The 22160-nt window shown below is 39.2% G+C and overlaps 1 protein-coding gene across 4 annotated transcripts in view; it reads left to right on the top strand.

Annotated features, from left to right (window-relative positions):
• Positions 1 to 369: 369 nt before the first annotated feature.
• Positions 370 to 22160, top strand: part of BCHE (butyrylcholinesterase) — an 80844-nt gene continuing 59053 nt past the window's right edge. The window contains exons 1-3 of one of the 4 annotated variants that reach the window (XM_045297549.1): positions 392 to 464; positions 5919 to 5980; positions 6461 to 7985. In XM_045297549.1, the coding sequence (XP_045153484.1) occupies positions 6469 to 7985 (1517 nt within the window). In that variant the 5' untranslated portion in view covers positions 392 to 464; positions 5919 to 5980; positions 6461 to 6468. Of the gene's footprint in view, positions 465 to 1729; positions 1791 to 2873; positions 2893 to 5918; positions 5981 to 6460; positions 7986 to 22160 lie in introns of those variants that run through there. The other 3 variants (XM_045297551.1, XM_045297550.1, XM_004704103.2) reach the window with 3 other exon arrangements.

The raw sequence follows: 22160 nt of genomic DNA, 5'->3' as shown, positions 1-22160 counted from the left end.
TCTTTAGAAATATCCATATCCATATATATATATATTTAACTTGTAAAACTACATTCTATAAAAGAGATAAAAGCTCTGCTAAAAATAAAATGTTGGGTTAGTGTTAAAATTACATTTTCTATGAAATTTTATAGATTCTTTTTGTAAAAGAAGCTTTATCTTTTTACTTCCCTCTGACACAAGCGCCTAGATCCTCATGCAGGAAACCGGTAATACTTTTTGTAAGCGAATCTCTATTGCATTCATGCCATTAGCCTATGAACAGATGTCAGAAACTAAAGATTGGCTGCTTCCAGATCAAGTAGCGGCTGCCAACTCTCGCGAGCTTTGTCAGTAACAGTTGATTGTAATGTCAATGCAGTCCAATTTACAGACTAGAGCAGCGGCTGCATCCTGAATTTCCCTGAAGTATTAAATGATCTCAACTCCTTGCAAACTTTATTATCTTTGTTTCACCAATTCGGGTAAGTTCTCTGAATTTGCATCTTTGTGTAGCTGAAGTCACTGTGAAGCAGCGCATTCTGTAGGATTGTGATCCTTTCAGGGATTTACTGTGTGAATGCGCTGTGGGGGACAGTCACCGAAGCTTGCAAATAGGACCAAAGAAGCAACGGAGTAGGCACATATCTTCTTATGATATAGGGAACGCAGACTAAGTCCGTTTAACTGCTGAAGAAATGATGCAGACGGCAACACGGTGGCGTCCCCGCGAAGCATATTCTGATGGAGAGCAAAGTAGAAAACATTCCATGCTGAGTTTTAGCCCTATGGCTCAGTGAATCACTCCCTAAAAGAATAACAAAAGTAGTCTTTGACCAGCCTTGCTCCTTTCTGTTTATCTTCCCTTTTTTCTAAATGGTAGAAAAGAATAGAATTCCTATTGTGTGGCTTAATAGGATACTTTTCTTAATCTACTCTTTGTCATTTGAAACTTTCATAGTATTGATTGGTGAATGAAAAGATGTGAGTTCCTTTTATTGAAAAGGGAAACCTGTTTACTGCAAACTTTTGCACTTTTTGTCTTCTTTGTTTTTATATGTTCTTAAATTATAGTAACATAGTTCACATGTTATTATAAAAATACCAACAAATACACTTTTAATTTCTCTGTCATCTCCTAAATCTACCTTTATTTTAATAGTATTCATTTATATTTAAATAGAGAATTAAACATTAAGCATATTAATATTTAAGCTGTTTAAACTAACTGGAAATATTATCGATGCCATCTGATTAGTTATGCTTCTATTTATATATTTTAAAGTTTTATGAGTATTTTAAATTGTTATTAATGTACTTTATCATAAAGTTAGAAATCATTAGACTTATCTTTGTAAACCCTTTCTTAATGTATCTCCTGCTATTGAAATAAATAACTAAAACCATATTTTAAAACCCGACTTTATAATTTAGAATGAAACTCTAGACTTGTCACTCTAGACATGAAATACAATATTCTTTTAGAGGCCAACTACATTTTCTAATTGCATTTACAAAGTTCCGTTGTCTGCTAGTGGTTATGTTGTCTTTTTTATGTCCTACTTCTTTATTGTTCACTTTCTTAAATATAAGTGAATACTACCTTAGACTTCCACATCTTATTTATACATATTATGTCTGCTTTTGATTGGATGCTTTAACAAAGTTTTAATACCTATTGAAATATTCTCTTTCTGTTTGGTATTTTCATGACAACGCTCACCTCCTCTTACCAAAATTGTATTTCCAGATGTTACAGAGGTGGGACTGAATGCGTGACAACTTAAAACCAGTGTAAAGTGTCATCCAAGGCAAGGAATATCGCTAATAGTGGAATATTCGAATTCAATGCTACTCATAGAGTGAAAAGCTTGTGAATATTATTCATGTTAGAAAACAGTTACAGAATTCCTGTGCCATGGCACCAGATGCATTGTCTTATATTGTATATAGCCTTTAAGTGCTTAATCAGTATCTGAAAGAGGCTTGAAAACCAATGGTCCAGTCTATTTATAAACAAACTTCTTCAATTCCACCCTTCATTTAGCCTGCAACAAAGCAAGCTTTTTAGTTTGGGGATAAAAGCTTAATTGTTTTAATTTGATGGAATATATTTTGGTGGCAACTGCTCTAGATCATATTAGATTTACTTATGTGACTTTCCCCCGAACTTTTTAGGAGGTTGTTTTTTTTTCCAAATGGGAATGAATACTTCATTACATTTTTTTAGTAGATATGAAAGTCAAACACCCCCCCCCAAAAAAAAAAGCATTCCAGACTGAGAACTGTTAAAAGAATTTGGATCATCCTCTAAGAAATTTCTGAGCAATTATTTTAAAAATATGTTAGTTGTTCCATTATGGGGGTTAAATATAAATAAATGACTCTTCATAGCAATCATTGTTTGATATCCTTATCTTACAGCATAACAGTATAGGTATCTTCTATTGATTGGATAACAAATGGTACTATTTTCAAAATTGAATTATATATTAAAATATGAAACATTACTTTTTAAGTTGTATACAACTTTTAGGGTGTTTTCTTAAAATGCTTGTATGTAAACTTATAATACGGTATTACTGGTTTGCACTTCCAATTTTCTGCCCACACAGCCCCATAATCCATTTTCTTTTGTAATTGCAAGTTCCTTCCTTCCTTTAAAATAATAAGCATTATGTTAATATTTCATTTTTTGGAAATCTGATGCTGAATTTTACTGATGACATGTTGCTCCATTCCTTATGACAAGCATATAATATCCAAAGTCGCTGTTGCCCAGTTGATTCTGATGGACTGTTAGCCAGAGGACAGAGCACAACTGCCCCTGCGGGTTTCTAAGAGACGACTTCATAGTCCTATCTCCTAGCTGGTGGTTTTGAACTGCTGACCTTGTGATTAGCAGCCCAACAGGTAACCACTATAACACCAAAGTTCTTTGACAAGCATATTATTAGAATTTAAATAATTTATGAAAGGTGGGAAACCAAATAAGTTTTTTTGGAGCAATTTCATTATCAATATAGGTTTACATATTTTCTCCATCTCTATTTATTTTGTTCTTATAGTTTTGATTACAGGATTGTTTTAATAATGTGAACACATATACTATAAACTAATGTTATTGAAAAACTATTTGTAATATATTAGAGCAGCAAAGATCAAATTATGGGAATTACAGTGATGTTTATTTAAATAAAATATAAACTATAAATGATGTTATATAAAATATTAGTATATGTCTGTGGTCACTATAAAATATGAATATGGCCAAACTTATATTTTAATATTAAATTATTGGTTTTTATAGTACAGAACATTCCCCAACAGGTAGCATTAATATATGTTGGAATTATGTTGCCATTTGTTTCTTTCTTTTTTAAATACTTTTATTGAGGGCTCTGACATCTCTTATCACAATCCCTGCATTCATCCAGTGTGTCCAGGACATTTGCCGCCTCATCATTTTCAAAGCGTTCTCTTCTCACTTGAGCCCCTGATATCAGCTCCCCGTTTCTTCCCCCACCCTCCCCGCCCGCCCCTCTTGAAATGTTGCCATTCTTGAAATGAGCTCATAATTTACGATGATTGCTGTCAATGTTACTTACTTATATTGTATACAAGATGACAATTCACAGATATCCATATTGAAAAAAATTCACATAAAAAACGCTGGCACTGATATCTATTCAGTGAAAAAAAAATTAAATTAATTAAAGATCACAAGAAGCATTGGTGTACGTAAACACTAAGAGACATCAGAATTACATGACAGCCTTTTCAAGTGTTATAGCACCTACCTATGAATGTATTAAAAAATATAGTTCTTAATTAAATGCCAGGTTAGAGATATTTTGGCAATGAGTATGCTTATTTTTCAATACAATTTGTAGAAATAAAGTTAGAAGTTTTTTAGGGATAAAATACTTGAATGTTTGGCTTACTTAGCTAAAATAATATTTAATTATAACAACAGAAAATATTACAGTAGATATTCTAGGTATTGTATGAGACGTAGAGAAACATTGACTCAGACCAAGTACAATGAGGAGACCTTGCAGGTTAGTTTATTAGCATCACACCTTAGAGCAAGCCACTTTTGTATTTTAATATCTATTTTGTTTAAAAAATAGATATTAAAAGTATTCTTCATAGCATTTCATTCCTCTCAACATATCCAGCTTGATTTATTTAAGGAAAATGGGATTATTAATTATCAGGATAAAAAAGATCAATAGCAACTTTGTCTGTATAAATTATATGCTGTCAGAAATAAAAAGGTTTTTTAGCAACTATTACAAAGACATGTATCTGTATGTTCTTGTTACATTTTATTGCTTAATCATGTAATACATTTAATTTATTCTATTAATAATTTATAAATCATATAACAGAAATATAGTATAAATATTATGCATTTATGTAATCTATTGTTTTATCTTAGCACAAAACAAAATTTGTCAAACTAAGAAAAAAGATCATATCACTTGAGAAAAAAAGCTTTCTTATCATGGTAACCACTATATATATATCTTAATATATTTCTATATGTATATATAGATTTACATCCATAAGCTCAACAATGAACAAAATACTCTGAGCTATGATTTATTTTACTCAGAGATTTATTGGGGCCAAAAATCACTTGTGGACCACTAGGCGTACTATGATCAGAGATGAAATAATTTGATTTAAGAATGATAAAATATTTTAATTCTTGGTCATTATTATAGAGATAGCTCATTATCATCTGACTTCTAAGACCAGCTGAATAAAAAACAAATAAGATACAAATGTCAATGCTCACAGAATTATATCCTGATTAAGGTAGACTGTATTTAAAATCACAATTGCAGGAAAAATGTAAAGGAAGTACTGTGCATTGATGATTTTGTTATTGTTATATGAGTACCAATCAGAATTTTTAATAGCTTTAGACTGGCTATTTTCGGTGTGAGCTATATTCTCAGTGTTCAACTACATTTCCATAATTTTATCTCTTTTTGTTTACATGACACTTTCAGAGTCTGATTTAATTTTTAAATTATTATTATTTAACAGAAACTCCAGTAAACATCATTGCTTTGTAACACAGCCTGATTGCCCTAATACTCTCTTCATATGATAAAGTAAAGTTATATTTAGATAATAAAATTCCAAAGAGTTATGGCTTGGGTTAAACAATGATTACTTTTACCTCCCCTACTTTTTCTGGTGTTTATGCAGCTTTGGTCTTCTGATATTAAGATTACTATGATAAATACCCTCTGATCAAAAAGCAGACATTTATCCCAAGGAATAAATATGCATAGGTCTGTGTATTTCCAACACTTATTTTTTTTAACTACATAAATTTCTATTGTGGTAACATACTTATTAGTCTTTATAACTTGCAGAATAAACAACTACTATTTTTTTAACTTAACCTTCTATAAGAAGAATATGCATATTCTCTCCTGACCATGGACTAGGAGTGTAGGAAAGAAGGAATTATTGGGTGAAAATGCCCATCGAAAGTACCATGGAAACAGAAAAGCCAAATGATAGGATATATGTATATAAATAGGATATATATGTATATATATATACACACACACACATATATATGTATATATATAATTGGATGGGCTCTTCACAGTTTTTTCAAGAGCCACACCAAGATTAAAGTCACAGATATTTCAGATAATATACATGCTTATATTTCCCCCTTTGATCAGTTTTCAGTCCCTCTTAATGTCACATTGGTTGGGGCTGTGTATATATAGAGGATGAGTCATATTCTGTTGCAATGGACACTCTTTCTTCTTGTGAATAAGTCTATTAAATTGATTTTTGAAAACCAAAAACTGTGTCTCTATCTAGATTGCAATATTTTCTTCTGACTTCCTCTCCAGTTTTCCTCTAAAGTGAGACTTCTCAAACCTCTTCTTTATTTCCAGAGTAATATCATATATTCCTAGCAAATGATGTTTAAGGAACTCTAGTAGCACTGTAAGGTAAGGTAAGTATTGGACTGCTAATCAGAAGGTCAGTGGTTCAAAACCAACAGCCACTCTATGGGAGAAAGATGAGGGTCTCTCCCTCCATAAAGGTTGCTAACTTATATAGGCTTGCTTATTCAGAATTAACTTGTTAGTGGTGGAGAGTAAGAATTAAGTGTTTGTTTCTGTGTATCTAATCTAATCCCCAAAATACATGCATCCCAAATTACTAAAATACTAATAATTGCTAAAAGAAATTTGGTAATAATTTTCCCAGAGTGAAATTTTTCTTTTACTTTCCCATGTCCCTTATTTATTTTCTAAATTAAATACAAAAAGACATTCTACTCTTTTCTATTTTTCCTACATACACATTTATTGTGGTAATAGATTTACTAGTTTTAATAATTTGTATTACCAATAAGAAGTATGGTATTAATATAAAATCAATAAATTATATATGCATTAGGATGCTAAGATTTCCTCTTTACCCCTTCCAGAAATCAATATGCAAAGCAAGGACCCAATCATATGCATCAAATTTCTCTTCTGGCTTCTTCTCTTCTGTATTTTTATCAAGAAGTCACAAACTGCAGAAGACATCGTCATTGCAACAAAGAGTGGAAGAGTGAGGGGCATGAACTTGTCAGTTCTTGGTGGCGCAGTGACAGCCTTTCTTGGCATTCCCTATGCACAGCCGCCTATTGGTAGACTTAGATTCAAAAAACCACAGTCCCTCCCAAAGTGGTCCAATATTTGGAATGCCACAAAATATGCAAACTCTTGTTATCAGAACATAGACCAAAGTTTTCCAGGCTTCCTTGGATCAGAGATGTGGAACCCAAACACGGACCTTAGTGAAGACTGCTTATATCTAAATGTTTGGAGTCCAGCACCTAAACCAAAAAATGCCACGGTAATGGTATGGATCTATGGCGGTGGTTTTCAAACGGGGACATCATCTTTACATGTTTACGATGGCAAATTTCTGGCTCGTGTGGAAAGAGTTATTGTCGTTTCAATGAACTATAGGGTGGGTGCCCTAGGATTCTTAGCTTTGCCAGGAAATCCTGAAGCACCAGGAAACATGGGTTTATTTGATCAACAATTGGCACTTGAGTGGGTCCAAAAGAATATAGCAGCTTTTGGTGGAAATCCTAAGAGTGTAACTCTTTTTGGAGAAAGTGCAGGAGCAGGTTCTGTCGGCCTTCATTTGCTGTCTCCACGAAGCCACCCATTCTTCACCAGGGCAATCCTGCAAAGTGGATCCCCCAATGCCCCTTGGGCAGTAACGTCTCCCTATGAAGCCCGAAACAGAACCTTGACCTTAGCGAAATTTCTTGGTTGCTCAAGAGAAAATGAGACTGAGATCATCAAATGCCTTCAAAATAAAGAGCCCCAGGAAATTCTTCTGAATGAAGTATTTGTTGTCTCTTTTGAGTCTCTCTTGTTAGTCAATTTTGGCCCAACCGTGGATGGGGATTTTCTCACGGACATGCCGGACACCTTGCTCCAGCTTGGACAAGTCAAACAGACCCAGCTCTTGGTAGGTGTGAATAAAGATGAGGGCACAGCGTTCTTGGTGTACGGGGCTCCTGGCTTTAGCAAAGATAACAACAGCATCATAAGTAGAGAACAGTTTCAAGAAGGTTTAAGACTGTTTTTCCCAGGAGTGAGTGACGTAGCAAAGGAAGCCATCCTTTTCCACTATACAGATTGGTTGGATGACCAGAGACCTGAGCATTACCGGGAGGCCTTAGATGATGTTATTGGAGATTACAATTTCATATGTTCTGCCTTGGAGTTTGCCAGAAAGTTCTCAGAATTGGGACAAAGTACCTTTTTCTATTACTTTGAGCATCAGTCCTCCAAACTTCCTTGGCCACAATGGATGGGAGTGATGCATGGCTATGAAATTGAGTTTATTTTTGGTTTACCTCTGGAAAGAAACGTGAGCTACACGAGAGCTGAGGAAATTTTGAGTAGATCCATAATGAAACGCTGGGCAAATTTTGCAAAATATGGGTAAGTGCTGGCTTTTTGTAACCGTTCTTTGGGTTTTACTTTTCTTAGTTGTTTTTTTTATCTCATGTTAGGCTCAGCTCCTTAAAAATCATCAGAGAACCTTCATTCGTCACCTGGTTTCATGTATTAACTTAATTTCTTTGCCAATTTATGTCTACTTTGAGAAAAAAATTACTGTAACATTGGTTTGAATTCTACATGTACAATGTTCACAGATTTAGACAAGCATTTATGCCGTGTTTTAGTGGCACCTGGTCCAGGAAGAAATACATATATGCTCAGGGAAATGAAAGGGCAAGATGACAAGGGAGTTGGGCTTCAGATTACCCCTCATGGACAGTTTGTTGCTTTATCATGTGTTTTTCTAACAGATTAATCCATAATGCTCAGGTGACTCAGGCTGTCCAGGAGTTTTGAGAACCCTCATGGTTGGCTGCACTGTTCTCTAGGTACAAATGAATATGAATGGTCTTGGATAATTGGAGCGATTATGAAAAGAAATAGTTGCCTAAATTATTATTATATTGTTATATATGGGATATTGATTCTAAATACATGTATATAGAAAGCAAAATTTTTATCTTTTAGGTCCAAGGTACTTATCAACCAAAACCAAATTTAAATATTGTAGTAATCTGAAGAAATATGAATAATCAAAGTAAATAACTCAAAATTTGAGCATCTATTTTTAAAAAGAATGCTTACAAAAGCTCACAAATCAGTTGCACGCTCTTTAGTAATTAAAAAATTTATTGATTACAATATTCTTGTTTTGGGATTTTATGAACACCATCTGTTATACTTCTTCCACTTAGCATTAAAGCTCCTCTACAATCTTGGTCCTGCAAGGAAAATTTTGTTGAAGATCATCTGATATCAATTGCAGCAGCACATTGACAGGGAGCTGCCATGGGTTCAGGATGGATTCAGAAGAGAATGTGGAACAAGGGATGTCAGATAGATCTTGGCTGAAAGTAATTTTCTTTTGGGGTAAATTCTAGTTGCCTTATTTTTTTTTTTCAATTTTTAAATGGTTCTTTTCTGTTTTGTCATGATTTTAGAAAACTTTTCTTCCAATATTTCTTGACCTATTGTCACTGTGATGGTATATTTATCAAACATAAGTTGTTTCTTTTGACAATTACTGTAGAATTAGTTGGTTTATGTGGTAGTTACATAATCTGCTGTCAATTTAAGACTTGCAAGTGAAGGGGTGGAGTTTAGCCTGTCAATCAGATGGCTAAACCTGATTCGGTGACAGCTTGATGACCTCATTTGGAGACACTAAGGAGATAAATAACTTACTGGAGGCGGGACACATGCTCACTCCCTGGGAGACATTGCAGCTGACAGGACACATGGAGATACACTAGTGCCCTGAGGTGGAGGAGCCATGCAGAGACCCCTGCCAACACTGAGATGCTTACAATGACACTGGATCTACAAGACTTCCTACCCACTGGCCTGTGATCTTCCTTCATTTGGCATCATTGCATGTGTTTCATGCGTCTGAAGAGGACTTATATGTTGGTATTAGACATATGGGCTAATACTATGGACTTATGGACTTAATCTGGACTGGGCTGGGTTGTTTTCTCAATATTCAATTGCTCTTGTCTATAAGGTTCTTTCTCATACACACATGATTATCTATGAATTTGTTTCTCTAGTCTACCCAGACGACACAGTTTACTTTGTCTTTTCTTCTTTTACCTCTGTTTTTAATGTGAATGTTCTTCCTGTAGTTTGGACTAGTGAGCTTTATCGTTCAGCTCAGAGGTTGATGCTCTAATTTATTCAGTTCTACTGCTTTGTTCTTTCAGAGTGTTATCTAGTCCTAATAGCTTAGTGTCTGTCTTTTGGATTGCGATTGTTAAGTCCTTCTTATGTTTTTCATTTACTTTGTGTAGTACGCTCCTAAGTTATTTTATTTTCTCCTCTGATTTTCGGGTTTGTCTTTTTCTGAAGTTCTGTTGAATTCTTCTCCCATTTATTTAAAGCAACTGAGCATTATTTTTCTTAACTTCATGGGGAGGTCTAGTAATGTTTTCTTATCTGAAAAACCAAAAAAGGGGCCAAGCAAAAGCCTCCTCCTTGGAAAAGAATTTCCCGGTTTTCCAAGGGCAACGAAAGTGCCCGGTGGTTCCGAAAAAAGAAGGGCCGAAAATTTGTCTATATTTGTTGGTCTGGTAATATTAGAATGAGTAATATCCTCTGTGTTCTAGTTGTAAAAGTTGAAATTTCAAGGGTGGCTGGATCATGTGGCAATCGCCTATTCTGGGCAAAGATTGATGACACACACAACAAGGTTGGAGTCTTGAGGTTGGCCTTTGCATTTGCCAGGAAATGTAGGCCAGTGATTGAAACAGCTGTCAGGAAAGGAGGAAAGAGAAACTGTCTAAGGATATCTCTCTCTCTACCCACATGAACTTGTATTTGATGGAGTTGAATGTCAGCACAGGAGCAGAACCTCAGGTCAATTTAAGTGATCCTTATCAGACAAGGATCAGGTGTTTGGACTCCACCCTTCTCCAGTCTAGGACTCCAGGAATGTAATGGACTTCACTCCCCCTACGCATATCTCCCTGAATGCATTCAGCCAGTGTTGTCCTTCCCAGTGCTGGCTTATGCAAGGGATGTGGCAGAAAAAGTGCATTGTCCTCTGTTGTATTAAATTAAGTGTTGGGGCCAGAGCAGGCATGGGGATCGAGGAGTGAGCTCATCTTTTCCTCTCTCCCATTGCCAATCCGGATCCCTTAGAGTCACATTGTTGGGCCAGCTAAGACTTCTCTGCTTTTTCAGGGTTTCTTTCCCTCTGAATTGCCAGGCAGTGGGTGGTTCAGAGTTTGTGCTCCCGAGGTTTAGAATCAGGTATTTGAATCCTCTCTGCATTTTAGTGAAGTTTGTGTTTGAAGAGGATGCTACATTGTCATGTTTTTATCCTTCTAAAAGGTGATCAATACATATATTATTTTTTCTTAAACAGTAAGCCAATGTGTATTATCTATGAATTTTGTCAGATACAAAGAAAGGCAAACAATTACCTTATGATTAGTTCATTGTAACAATTGTATACAACTCAATCCCACTGCTGTTAGGTGTCATTGGGTAGAATCTGACCCAGCAACCCCATGTACAAAGAAGAAAACACTGCCCAGTCCCAGCACATTTAAGATTCTTCCTACCTTTGAGCTTATTGTCACCATTGTGTAAATACAACACATTGATTGTGGGACCTATCCCACAACTGAATGGTCCTGAGGAGCTTGGCACAATTAAATAAGAAAAAAAAATTAAGAAAGTGGGCACAGGGGACTCAAGTCCAAGCTTGGAGATGAGTGCTGAGTTTATTCAACTATGGGTTTTTAGTAATTATATACATCTAACAATGGGCAATGTACTAATCTTAGTATTCTAAGCATTAAAGGGAGTACAAAGCATACAAGAGGAGTGAATATTCTTTAAGATAAGCATACTTTTTCTGTGTACATGGAGAGATGACCATATTTAGGAAAACACTTAATCTAAGCATTCTTGAGAAGCAGATGTGCTGTGGATAATCCTCCTTCCTGGAATTAGTGCCACAGTGTTCCCCCAGGTCCCAGGCCTGTGAAAGCAGTGCCTTCACACTAGGGCTTGGCATCCAAACGCCCTGTGGGCACAGTGCTGGTTGTAGACCGTGTATACCTTCTTCCAGGTCCTGAGTTTCCAGTTTCCCCTTTTGTTTTCTGTGTTAACTTCAAAAAGGCTAGAAAGGCAATATGAGTGCTCTGTTGAGCTTTCTGCAGAGACACCGGGAGACTGCAAGAATACAAACCATAGCAATAACTAAGACAGTGAAACCAGAGCCCATACTATGCATACGACTCTGTACTCAGGCCCAGGGGTCAAGGTATCGAGCCCATTCACCAACTGTTTAACATGTCAGTGTCAGAAGATGTTTCTAACCCATTCCTTGAGGCATTGACCCTTTCTTTCTTCAGCTGGATAATATTTACTGAGATGTTCCCTTTAAGTACTTTTAAATGGTGTTTAGTTAAGGACCAATCACGTAAAGTTTAATTATGTGGGTAAGGGATGACAAAAAAATTTGTAATGTTCCCATCACATTTAAGTATCAGTTGGTGTTGTAAGTCTATTATTTGATCTCCCAACCACTGAACAGCCAATTTCCTGGTCACTTTTCGTCCACCTTTGCTTAAGTGGACCAGAGCTGGTGGGAGTTGGCTTGCCATTTCTGCATAAAATGCTCAGCTTTGATGGATTCTTGGAGTGCCACTCCAGCGATAGCAGTGGTATTAGCAATGACTGTAAGTCCCAGGATGACATCAGTCAACATCCTCATAAAGTGGCGAGGTCTTTTCAACATTTCTGTTACTATCTGCACCAGGAAAGAGGCTTCTGGACTGTCTTCCCACCTGCGGTCCAGTTTCACCAGGACCCATACCCCCCGTCAGTTCTCAAGATGTGAATGCTGTCTTTAGAAAAGTGTATGGTTAAGACATGTATACAATCGACAGTCTAGAAAAGTGGTGCAGTTTCATTTATCATGATGTGCCTGACAGTAAATACATATGGCAACAGATATAGAGAAACTATTCTGTGTCTCATTTCTAGTATAAGAATTAGTGGAACTAGACCAGCTGGTGGCTGCTGAATTCCCTATATATTCTGCCATAGATTTTGTGGCTAAAGGCATTATCCATAAATCCCATTGTTTAGGGCCCATCTTAGGTTTGAATGACCGGGGCCAAGGAGGTGGGAGGCCTCTTCATGCCATGCCATCAGTTGAGGCCAGGTGGTCCTTGGCTGTCATCGCCCAAGAGGAATGCACAAATGCTCTCCCTCCTCTGTGAGAACACAAGCATACCTCCTAGCATGGGTGCTTAGCACCTGGGCTCCCAAGAGCCACTGTCTTCCTTCCACCTGATTTTCTCAGGTTTGCCTTTGTGGGGGTGGAAAAATGGCATTCTAAATATCTTAGAGGCTTTGGTAGAGAGAAAACAAATGAAGAGCTAACAAGACTAGATGAAGTTTGTCCTATACAGAATCACCTTTCATTTTCCTCTTCTGTTTTTGTAACTGAAATTTTAGAGTGCCATACATTTGTTCAACGAGAGCTTGGCATGGGGATGATGGAGGTGCCAGTCTTGACAAAAACTGCAAAACCCCTTGCTAGTATAAGTGGGACTATTGTCTGTTTTCAAATGGGCTGGGTACCCATCACAGCAAAGCAGGCCAATAAATGGCTAGCAACATGGTTGTGGATAAGCCAGCCATGGCTGATGCCCACAAGAATCCTGAAAATGTATCTATGGTAATGTGCACAGCCCAAGGGGTCCGAACAAGGGTATGTGAGTAACATCCATTTGCCAAAGCGCATTGGACAGATCCCCTCTAAGATTAACTTCTCTGGGTCTGTCAATCAGGGTCATTTGCTGGCAGTGTAAGCAATCATGGACCATTTATCTGGCTTGAGACAAGATAAGATGATACCATTACCATAGACTAACCCCATTATTGTGCACATTCCAGTGCTCTGCTCATGGGGGTGCAAGAGACAGCAGAGCATGTTGAGTTAACATCAGCAGACCCACGGCTATGGATCCAGGCAAAGAGGTTTGAGCTCAGATGTGTCTGACACATAGCAGGTAGCTGTGGAATCTTCACTGAATCTGTAAAGGGAGCTAGAACTTACCAATGTCAAAAGGCGGGTCCGTTTTCACCATTGCTGTTTCAATAAAAGAACATACTTGCACTGCATATGCGTAGTCACTAATTGTATTGATAAGCTGCTTCACATTTTTGAACAATAGATAAGGGCAAATATTTCTGTTTTTCGAGCAGATGTAAAACAAGTTTGAAAGGATAGGGGGGAGGGGCCCCAATACACAGCTCTATCATTGCTAGAATTATTCTTAAAATACATACATAAGGGCCCCCTCAAGTGGCTTAGGGTATGAGAATTTGTTAATGATTACTGGAGCTATTTCAGGAAATTTCCTAGAGTTTGCCTAGAGTGGCAATCCAATTTCCCATACAAAAAAATCACCCAGTTCTATTTGAAAATCTAAAAGAAGGAAAAGAAAATCTACAGGAAACCCTAAAAGAGTGTTTTTCTTTTTTAATATGAGTCAGCGTAGAAGGCAGTGTTATGATTGTAGGGTCAAGCCCACTCAGTTGTCAACAGCGACATCAACCGGTAGCAATCAGATGAGCTAGTAGCTTCCAATAAGGCCAAATGACTTTGGGGCCTGTATTGCTCAGATGCAACTACTCCCACAGGTTTTCCTCGTGGGCTAGTGGAGCAGTGGGATTACCTGTCATGTGGAAAACAAGGTGGATGTGCTAAGCTGGATGAATATCAGTGGACCTCACCTTGGCTGATGCGTTCTTCCACAAAGTAGAGTAATTCTGGACGAGCTTCGGGAATCCTCTTTAAAGAGTCAAGCAGGTGTTGAAGCTCATATATGGGAATACCCAACAAGGGCTGTTCACAACTGATATCCACCCACAATTTTTGAAAATCGTTCAACATTTTTAGGTGATCCTTTTGGATTTCAAGTTTCTGTGGCCTAATGGTGGTCTAGGCCAGTACTGTTCCCAAGTATGTATAAGGGCTGATTAGATTTTATCAGGAGCAATTATCAATCCTGCTTGGGAGATAGCCTCACTGATGTGAATAGAAATCTGTTGTAAAATCTCACTATACGGTGTTGCTATTACGATATCATCAATGCAGTGGATAGTGTAGATTTTGAGGAAAAACTGGTAACAGCCATTTTCTGGTGCGGGAATGACTGGGCAGAACTCTCAGAGAAATTGGAAGAGTATTTAGCTGGTGACCCAGACGAACTCACTTTTGAAAGATCTTTTAAAGGTAGCAAGTGTTGTTACATAAGCAGAAGGCAGGGTTATCTGTGTATAGGTGTGATAATTCATTTGGCGCTGACAGGCCAAATGTTTAATTTTTAACAGAGGGTGATTAATATGGGCGGGAACCCTAGGTGGAGGGGAGGTTCCCCCCTTTGGAAGGCTAAGCAAGGGCAGTTAAAATGGGAATTTCTAGATTTTCTTCGTCATTCCTCCCTTTTGATGCTATATAATGTATTTGGAGCATCAACTTCCGGAGTTTTCAATGGATAACACCCTTGCAAGGCAAGGATGGCGGGGCAGTTTTGTTAAGAATGTTATTTTCTATCATTCTAAATCACCATCCAGAGGAGGTACAGCCCAACGATGAGAAGTAGTGCAATCAACAAAGAGTCTGATGAGGGGTAGTACCCATGACATTGGAGAGGACACTAGGCTCAAGCTTCCTTCAAGGTCGAATTTTCTTGTATTTCCAGTTTTAGCCCCGAGTTGTTTGACTTTATCTGAGATTATTGCTGAAGTGTTTGTAGAACCAGCATTCTTCATTCAATGCTTGACAAACGCTTCCTGGTTCAGCTAGTAGCAATCACATGCCCTTAGGTTCTGTTACGTTCTCCTGCTGGTGAGGCTACTTGCTCCTGGAAGGTTTCTATGGTGTCAGCTACTCCAGCCATATCTCCCTTCAAGCCCTCCGAAAGGCTGTTGAACATATGGCCTTAATTAATGCACTCAGTCCTATTCCAATGGCCATCCTTGCTGCACGTTTCTTTCTTGCATTTACTTGTAAGCTTAGCAAACGTTTGGATTCTATCTGCTGGGTTGTTAATATTCACCCTGCAGGCAGCAGATACATGAGGATTCACACTTTATTGTCTGGGAGACATGTATATACAGTGGCGTCGTAGACAAAGCAGGTGCTATTGCTTCCACATGTTGGCGGGTCTTTTGTAACAGTGATCGTATGGAAGTACCTTATGGAAGCTGGGCTCCTTACAGCAGTTGATATGCATGTCATGTTTTAGGTGTCTAGCAGCCCCCTCTTTGACCAATGGTCGCTGTAAAAGGGGGCTGATGCTGGGGAAGGGTTCTGGAGTATAGGCTTAGAGCTGGGATTGCAGTGTTTTCCGAACCCACCAGACTAAGGCACACCCAATAAATGTGCTTAAGTTCACGACACAGTGAATGACATGAAGTAAGTTGTGGTTGGGATGCAGTTTCCAGTGGGGGTCCAATTTATTTTGTAAGCTTTTGGGGGTAGTCTGCTGAGCTATATAGGTCTGAGTGAATGCCTTAGCTTTTTCTAGGAATACTTTGGCTGAACCTTCATCAGCTACCCCTTTTCCATCAGAGAGGCCAAGCTGGCTTTGGAATGCCCAGCACACATTTTCCACAAAGGGACTAACTCATTTGCATCTGGGAACACTGACAGTTGAGGGGGACTTTTGCATACCAAATGGGCTTTCCACAGAAGTGTTGACTACCCAGAGACTTTCCACACAGATACAAAGGAATGTACAAAGGGATAGTACTGACAGCAGTGTGTGGTCATATGGGGTTGATGACACTGTATTGACCTCTTCTGCTCTAGACTTGGGCTCCTGAGGAGTAACAGGAGGAGGATTGTTAAAATCATCTGTCCAAAGAGAAGGAAAAAACAAAGAAGGTAGAAATTAGCCTCATCTGAGTGAACTCACAATCGTGTGCTCAGAGATGAATTTGTGTCTGAACGTTGGGCTTGGGGATAACTGGAGGTCACAGAGGAAGGAGGCCACGTAAAGTTGGAAATGGTAAAGTGAGATATTAGTCATTCGTACTTAAAATTACCAAAAAAAAAGAAAAAAGAAGAAGAACAGTGGTTAGACATGGAGCACAACCTACACAGCAAATGACTAGCAGTGCTCTGTGTAAAGGTTTCCACCCACTGGGGGCAGTGGATGCTAAGCCGATGGACAAGACCAGGGTCAGGTGTCTGATGGGGACCAGAGCCCACCAGAAGCAGCAAGCATCCATCTGGTAGCTGTATCCTCCCTCAGGCATTTGCCATGCACAGACTAGTCAGCATCCTGTACTGTGACCAGACAGGCTGTAATAGTTCTTCCTGAAGGTCAGCCTGAGGGAATGTACAGGATCACAGTTGGTTACCTAGTCAGCGTCGGCAGGGGCATGTGCTCCTTTGATTCTGGAATGGTGGATCCATGCACAGGGCCCTGCAATTGTAAGTGGATGGGGTTACCGGGTCCACAGGAAAGGGACCCGGCCATAGTAGCTGTAAGGGCTCCTGTTTTCAGTTCTTGGCCCAAACTTAATCTCTGTGTTGGAAGGGGTGTACTGGGCTTCTTAAGTGAATTGGACAGCTTTCAAGTACAACATGTTGGATTTTTTTAAGGTAGCCCCCCAGGGCTTGTAATTCTTTACTCAGATTTAAATGTCCTAAGGTGGTGAGATCTCCTTTAAACTGTTTTAGCAGCGGTGGCGGTCTCCCAAATATTATTTCAAATGAAGAATATCCACTAGCATTGGGGGTGCACTGCATTCTAAGGAGAGCAAAGAGCAGGACTTTTCGCCATTTAAATCTTTTCTCTTGACAGAACATTCCCATCATTTCCTGCAAGGTCTGATTCATTCTTTTCACTTTCCTGGAACTCTGGGGGCAATGTGCTGCATGCAAGTTCCATTTTATGCCTAGCAGGGCAGTCAGGCTTGGACCATCTGGGAAAAAACATGAGGGTTTGTTGCCACTGCCTATAATCAGGGCATTCCATAGCTGGGGTTAATCCTGTAGAGGAGGAGTTGAACAAACTCTTGGGCTTTTTTGTGTGTGTGTGTTGGTAGGCTTTGCGTTGACACATCTTGCAAAAGGTACAAACTATTCCTAGTAAATAATTAAACGTTTCAGCTTTGGGCATGTAGGTAAAGTCTATCTAGCTATCTTCAAAGCCTTTCTGGACAGCTCTTTGAGGAGGTTATTTTGGGCACACGCTATGTATCTCTGGCATACAGCAGAGTGTAGGGTAGGAAGTTTGCCTTTGAAGTAGTACTGGTTGATCAAATCATACAGCTGTCTTCCCAAAGTGAGTCTGGTCGTGGATCTCACTTCCTACCTGATATGCACTCCTAGTTGGGTCAGGTTCCCTGGCTTCTAGCTATGCAAGGATTTCCTGCTGGTTTTAACTTCTTTTCTTCCGGAAGGTTACATTCCTCTCTCATTATGAATTAGGCTGTACACATGAATAGTTGCAAAGGCATACCATACAAGAATCAGTAGATAGGTTGAACTGCTTCCCTTTGGTGAGAATTACTGCTCGGACTATTGCCCAGTGTTCTGCCCACAGTTCTGACCAATGACAAGAAGGCCTGCAGCCTACATGCCCTCTGTAGCAGAGACTATGGTGCACCCCATTTTCCTTTCTCCCCACTCAAGAAAGCTGCCTCCTCTGTAAACCAGGTGAGGGTACATGTGACGGAGGCTGGTCTTGAAGACCACGGTGACTGGAAAAGAGTACATCGATTAATTGTTCACAGTCGTGATCTGGAGACCTAGTGTTGGCTGGAAGAACCATAGTTGGATTAAACGTAGAGACCAATTCTAAGATTTTGTGAGCATTTTCACAGAATAGTCCCTGATATTGGGTGTATCACTGATTGTTTAGCAGGATTAGGAGAGAGTGTGGGGCTTTTATTTAAGTGCTTGGCCTAAAGTTAACTTGTCTGCTTCTTTTATAAAGAGGACTGCAGCAGCACAGGCCTAAAGCAAGAGGGGCAGCCCACTGCTACTGGATCCATTTCCTTCGAGAGATAGGCAATGGCTGTTGCCATGGCCCTACTTTCTGAATCAAGACTCCAAAAATGATCTGTCCCTTTTCAAGGACAAGGAGATTTAATTCTCGGTGGATGTCAGGGAGATCCAAAGCCAGGGCTTCTGCTAGGGCCTGTTTTATGTCCCAAAAGGTCTGATTTCTGGCTCTGTGTCCATTCATGGGGAGCAGAGTGTAGTCCTGTCAGGGTGTGATTGATACAGGAGTTCCACTTCTGTGTTCCAGATGTGACAGAACCCTGCTGCATTTAAGAACTCCCACAGTTGTCTCCACCCTTGAGAGGGTGGAGCTGGTGCAGCTGACTGGTTTTCTTTCAGATCCTAATGACCAGTGCCCCTTCTCAATATGGTATCCTGGATACTTAACCCATGGTTGACAGATTTGTGAATTCTTCCATGATACTTTGTACCCTGAAGAATCAAGTCAGAGGAGGTTCTGCCCAACATTCTTCTTTCATCTTGCTTGCAAGGAGCAATTCATCTATATATTGCAGAAGGAGGCAATTTAATTAATCGTGAGAAATTGGCAAGATCTGATTTCAGGGCTTCTCTAAACTAAGTAAGTGATTTTTTAAAACTCTGAAGGAACAGAGTCCAGGTGAGCTGACTTTTAGCTCCACTCAAAGTTGAAGATCATTTGGCAAACGGGAGCAAGCCTTAGACCAGCAGTTTCAAGCTGTGGGTTGCGACCCCTTTGGGGGTCGAATGACCCTTTCACAGAGGTCGCCCGATTCATAACAGAAGCAAAATTACAGTTATGAAATAGCAACAAAAATGATTTTGTAGTTGGGGTCACCACAACATGAGTAACTGTATTAAAGGGTTGTGCCATTCGGAAGGTTGAGAACCATGGCCTTAGACAGAAGAAGGTCTCTTTCTGGAATCAGACTCAGAAGAGAGTACACATTGGGAAGTACCAGGTTCAGGAATACGACAGCAGAGTGGACTGCTTGTAAATTTTGTATTGGTTGGTACTCCCCTACTCAAGGATTTTTCACTGGAAGGACAGGTGTTTTCCAAGCCAATTCACACTCTCAATAGAATTCCAGCCTTGTGAGTCTAAAGATGTGTTCTTGAAATGCTAGGTGGGCTTCTTTGGTAATGGGGTACAGCCGGATTCTGACTGGTAGGACTCTGAGCTTCAACTAGACTACTACCAGCACCTGAGTAATAGCAACTCCTGGATGTGAGGGCTCAGCCCACATTGGGCCTTGGGTGTGGAAGTAATCCTAGCCAATAGTTCAAATGAGGCAATCAGGGACATATAGAAAGTTGTGGAAAAACTAATGCCCTCCCTGCCAGCATGTTCTGGGCTGGCATAGCCTCTGAGTGGATGCTTCTCCCAAAGCCCCAATAATGGTCACACAGTCATTGCTGAGGGGGCGACTGGAGTGTTGACTACAGCAAGGTCTGCTCAGTGTCTACTAGAAAGTCAACAGTTAGGTCCTTTGACTTGGACCGTAGGCTCGGGGAGACAGAGAGTATAAGAGCCTGGTCCCCTTCAGTCTGTGTCATTGCCCAACAGACACACAACAGGGGTGTCTTTGGCTCTCTGGACTTTCCCTTGCATTTCTGGGCACTCATTCTTCAAATGTCCTCTTAATTTGCAGTAGGCACACCCATCTAGTTTCAGGAATGCCACGTGACCGTGCTGACAGCCTCGCCCGCGGAGCTTCCTCGTCGGTTGGGCCCCTTGGTTGTTGCAGGATCACAGCAAGCAGGGAGGCATCTTGTTCAGCCTTCCTGTCTGTCTCTCTGCCTCTTTATCTCGGTTATTGATCACTTTGTTAGCGATTTTGAGCAGTTAGAGTTTCAACCTTCTTATTTATCAAGTGAATATAGTTTCTATGCCTGCTTTTTCTCTTCTTCCCTGGAGATCATTGTGTTTTTAAACAGTAGTAGAAACCAAAGTGAAAAGTCGGCAGATTGTGAGTGTTTAACCAGTCACTTTGTAAGGACATTGCACGTTTATGTATGTATGTATATATTTAATGGGTTAGGCTTTGGTTTGCTAACCACGGGTCAATAGTTCAAACCCACCAGCCACTGAACAGTAAAAAGATAAGGCTGTCCGTTCTTCAGAATATTTAGTCTCAGAAACCCTTTACAGGGTTACTGTGAGTCAAATTTTTCTTCATGATAGTTGGTCTGGGTTTTGATTTGTTAGGCATTGTATATCATTGATACAAAAACTTTTGCAAAGAAATTGTTTACAATTTCTGGTTGAATTTACCTTGTGCTGTCACCATCAACTTAATAAAATAGATATTCCCAAACTTCACTATAATGTCCAAGATGAGGGGTGCCTTTAATATACAAAAGGGAAATGATATTAACATGAACAATACCATTCCAATGACAAGGAATTAAGGACATAGATTCTATTATTAGAATGGAAAAATACTGACATTAGGAGACTGTAATATTTCTGAAATGTGAAAATTGTGACCTATAGGGGGAAAGTGAGTACAGAGCAAAGATTAATGATGGCTTAAATATACTGACCTCATCGTATTGCATTATTCATTCACCTGGATGTCTTCATTGTGTATTATTAAAAACGGTCATTAACTATGATTAGGAAATACATTCGGTTGCAAACTTGTTGCTTTAACATGTTAGAATGCTAATACTTGCCTGGTCAATGTTACAGAGGTAAAGGGAGAGAAGAGAGTTAAATTTGACATTATGACATTTAGAAACAAAATTAAGTTTGTGAAAGACTGTCATCTGGCCATCTAGTCTAATTATGATCAGGTGTATAATTCGATTTTCTGATAGATGTAGTTCATGTGGTTTTCAGAAGAAGAACAAACTTCGTTTCCTTTGGTTCTATAGCTGTTTGTCGAACTTTATCATAATTAATCCACTAGAGCAATTTGATGACATGCAGAAGCATCAGGACTCAAATCCTCATGGTTTTATTATATTGCTGTCATGACAGTATCCATATTGTGTTAATCTGGGTACTTTAGAGAAACAAATCCACAGTAAGTCATGTATAAGAGAGTTTTATATAAAGGGTAATTGTACATCAAGAAAACATCACAACCCAGTGATGCCCAAGTCCACAAGTCCAAAATTAACCCATATGTCCAACATCAATCCACAAAGTCCTCCTCCATCTCACAAAACAGACGCAATGATGCCGACTGCAGGAGGAAAGTCCAGTTAGCAAATGTGTAAGCATCTCAGTGCTGGCAGAGGTCTCCACATGGGTGCTCTAGCACCCAGGGCTGCATAGGGGTAGGTCCATGTGGCTTTTCCTCGGGACTGTCTTGCAGGAAGTCAGCCTTGCCAGCTGAAGCAGGGAACTGCTAAGGTAACTTCACCCTGATACGACCATCACAAAGCAAGAGACCCGAGAACTAAAAAAGCGAGGCTCACTGAGCCATTTATCCCTCCACCCTTCAATTAATCTCACATGTGTTTATTGGCCAGGTGGCACAATGAACTAATACTGCAATCCACCCCTTGCCAACCTGGCA

The sequence above is a fragment of the Echinops telfairi genome, unplaced genomic scaffold (assembly GCF_000313985.2).
Source record: "Echinops telfairi isolate 266 unplaced genomic scaffold, ASM31398v2 ScPeMD7_7420;HRSCAF=8458, whole genome shotgun sequence".
NCBI lineage: Eukaryota > Metazoa > Chordata > Mammalia > Afrosoricida > Tenrecidae > Echinops > Echinops telfairi.
The sequence above is the reverse complement of the archived record's forward strand: the minus strand, read 5'-3'. Positions and strand labels throughout refer to the sequence as shown.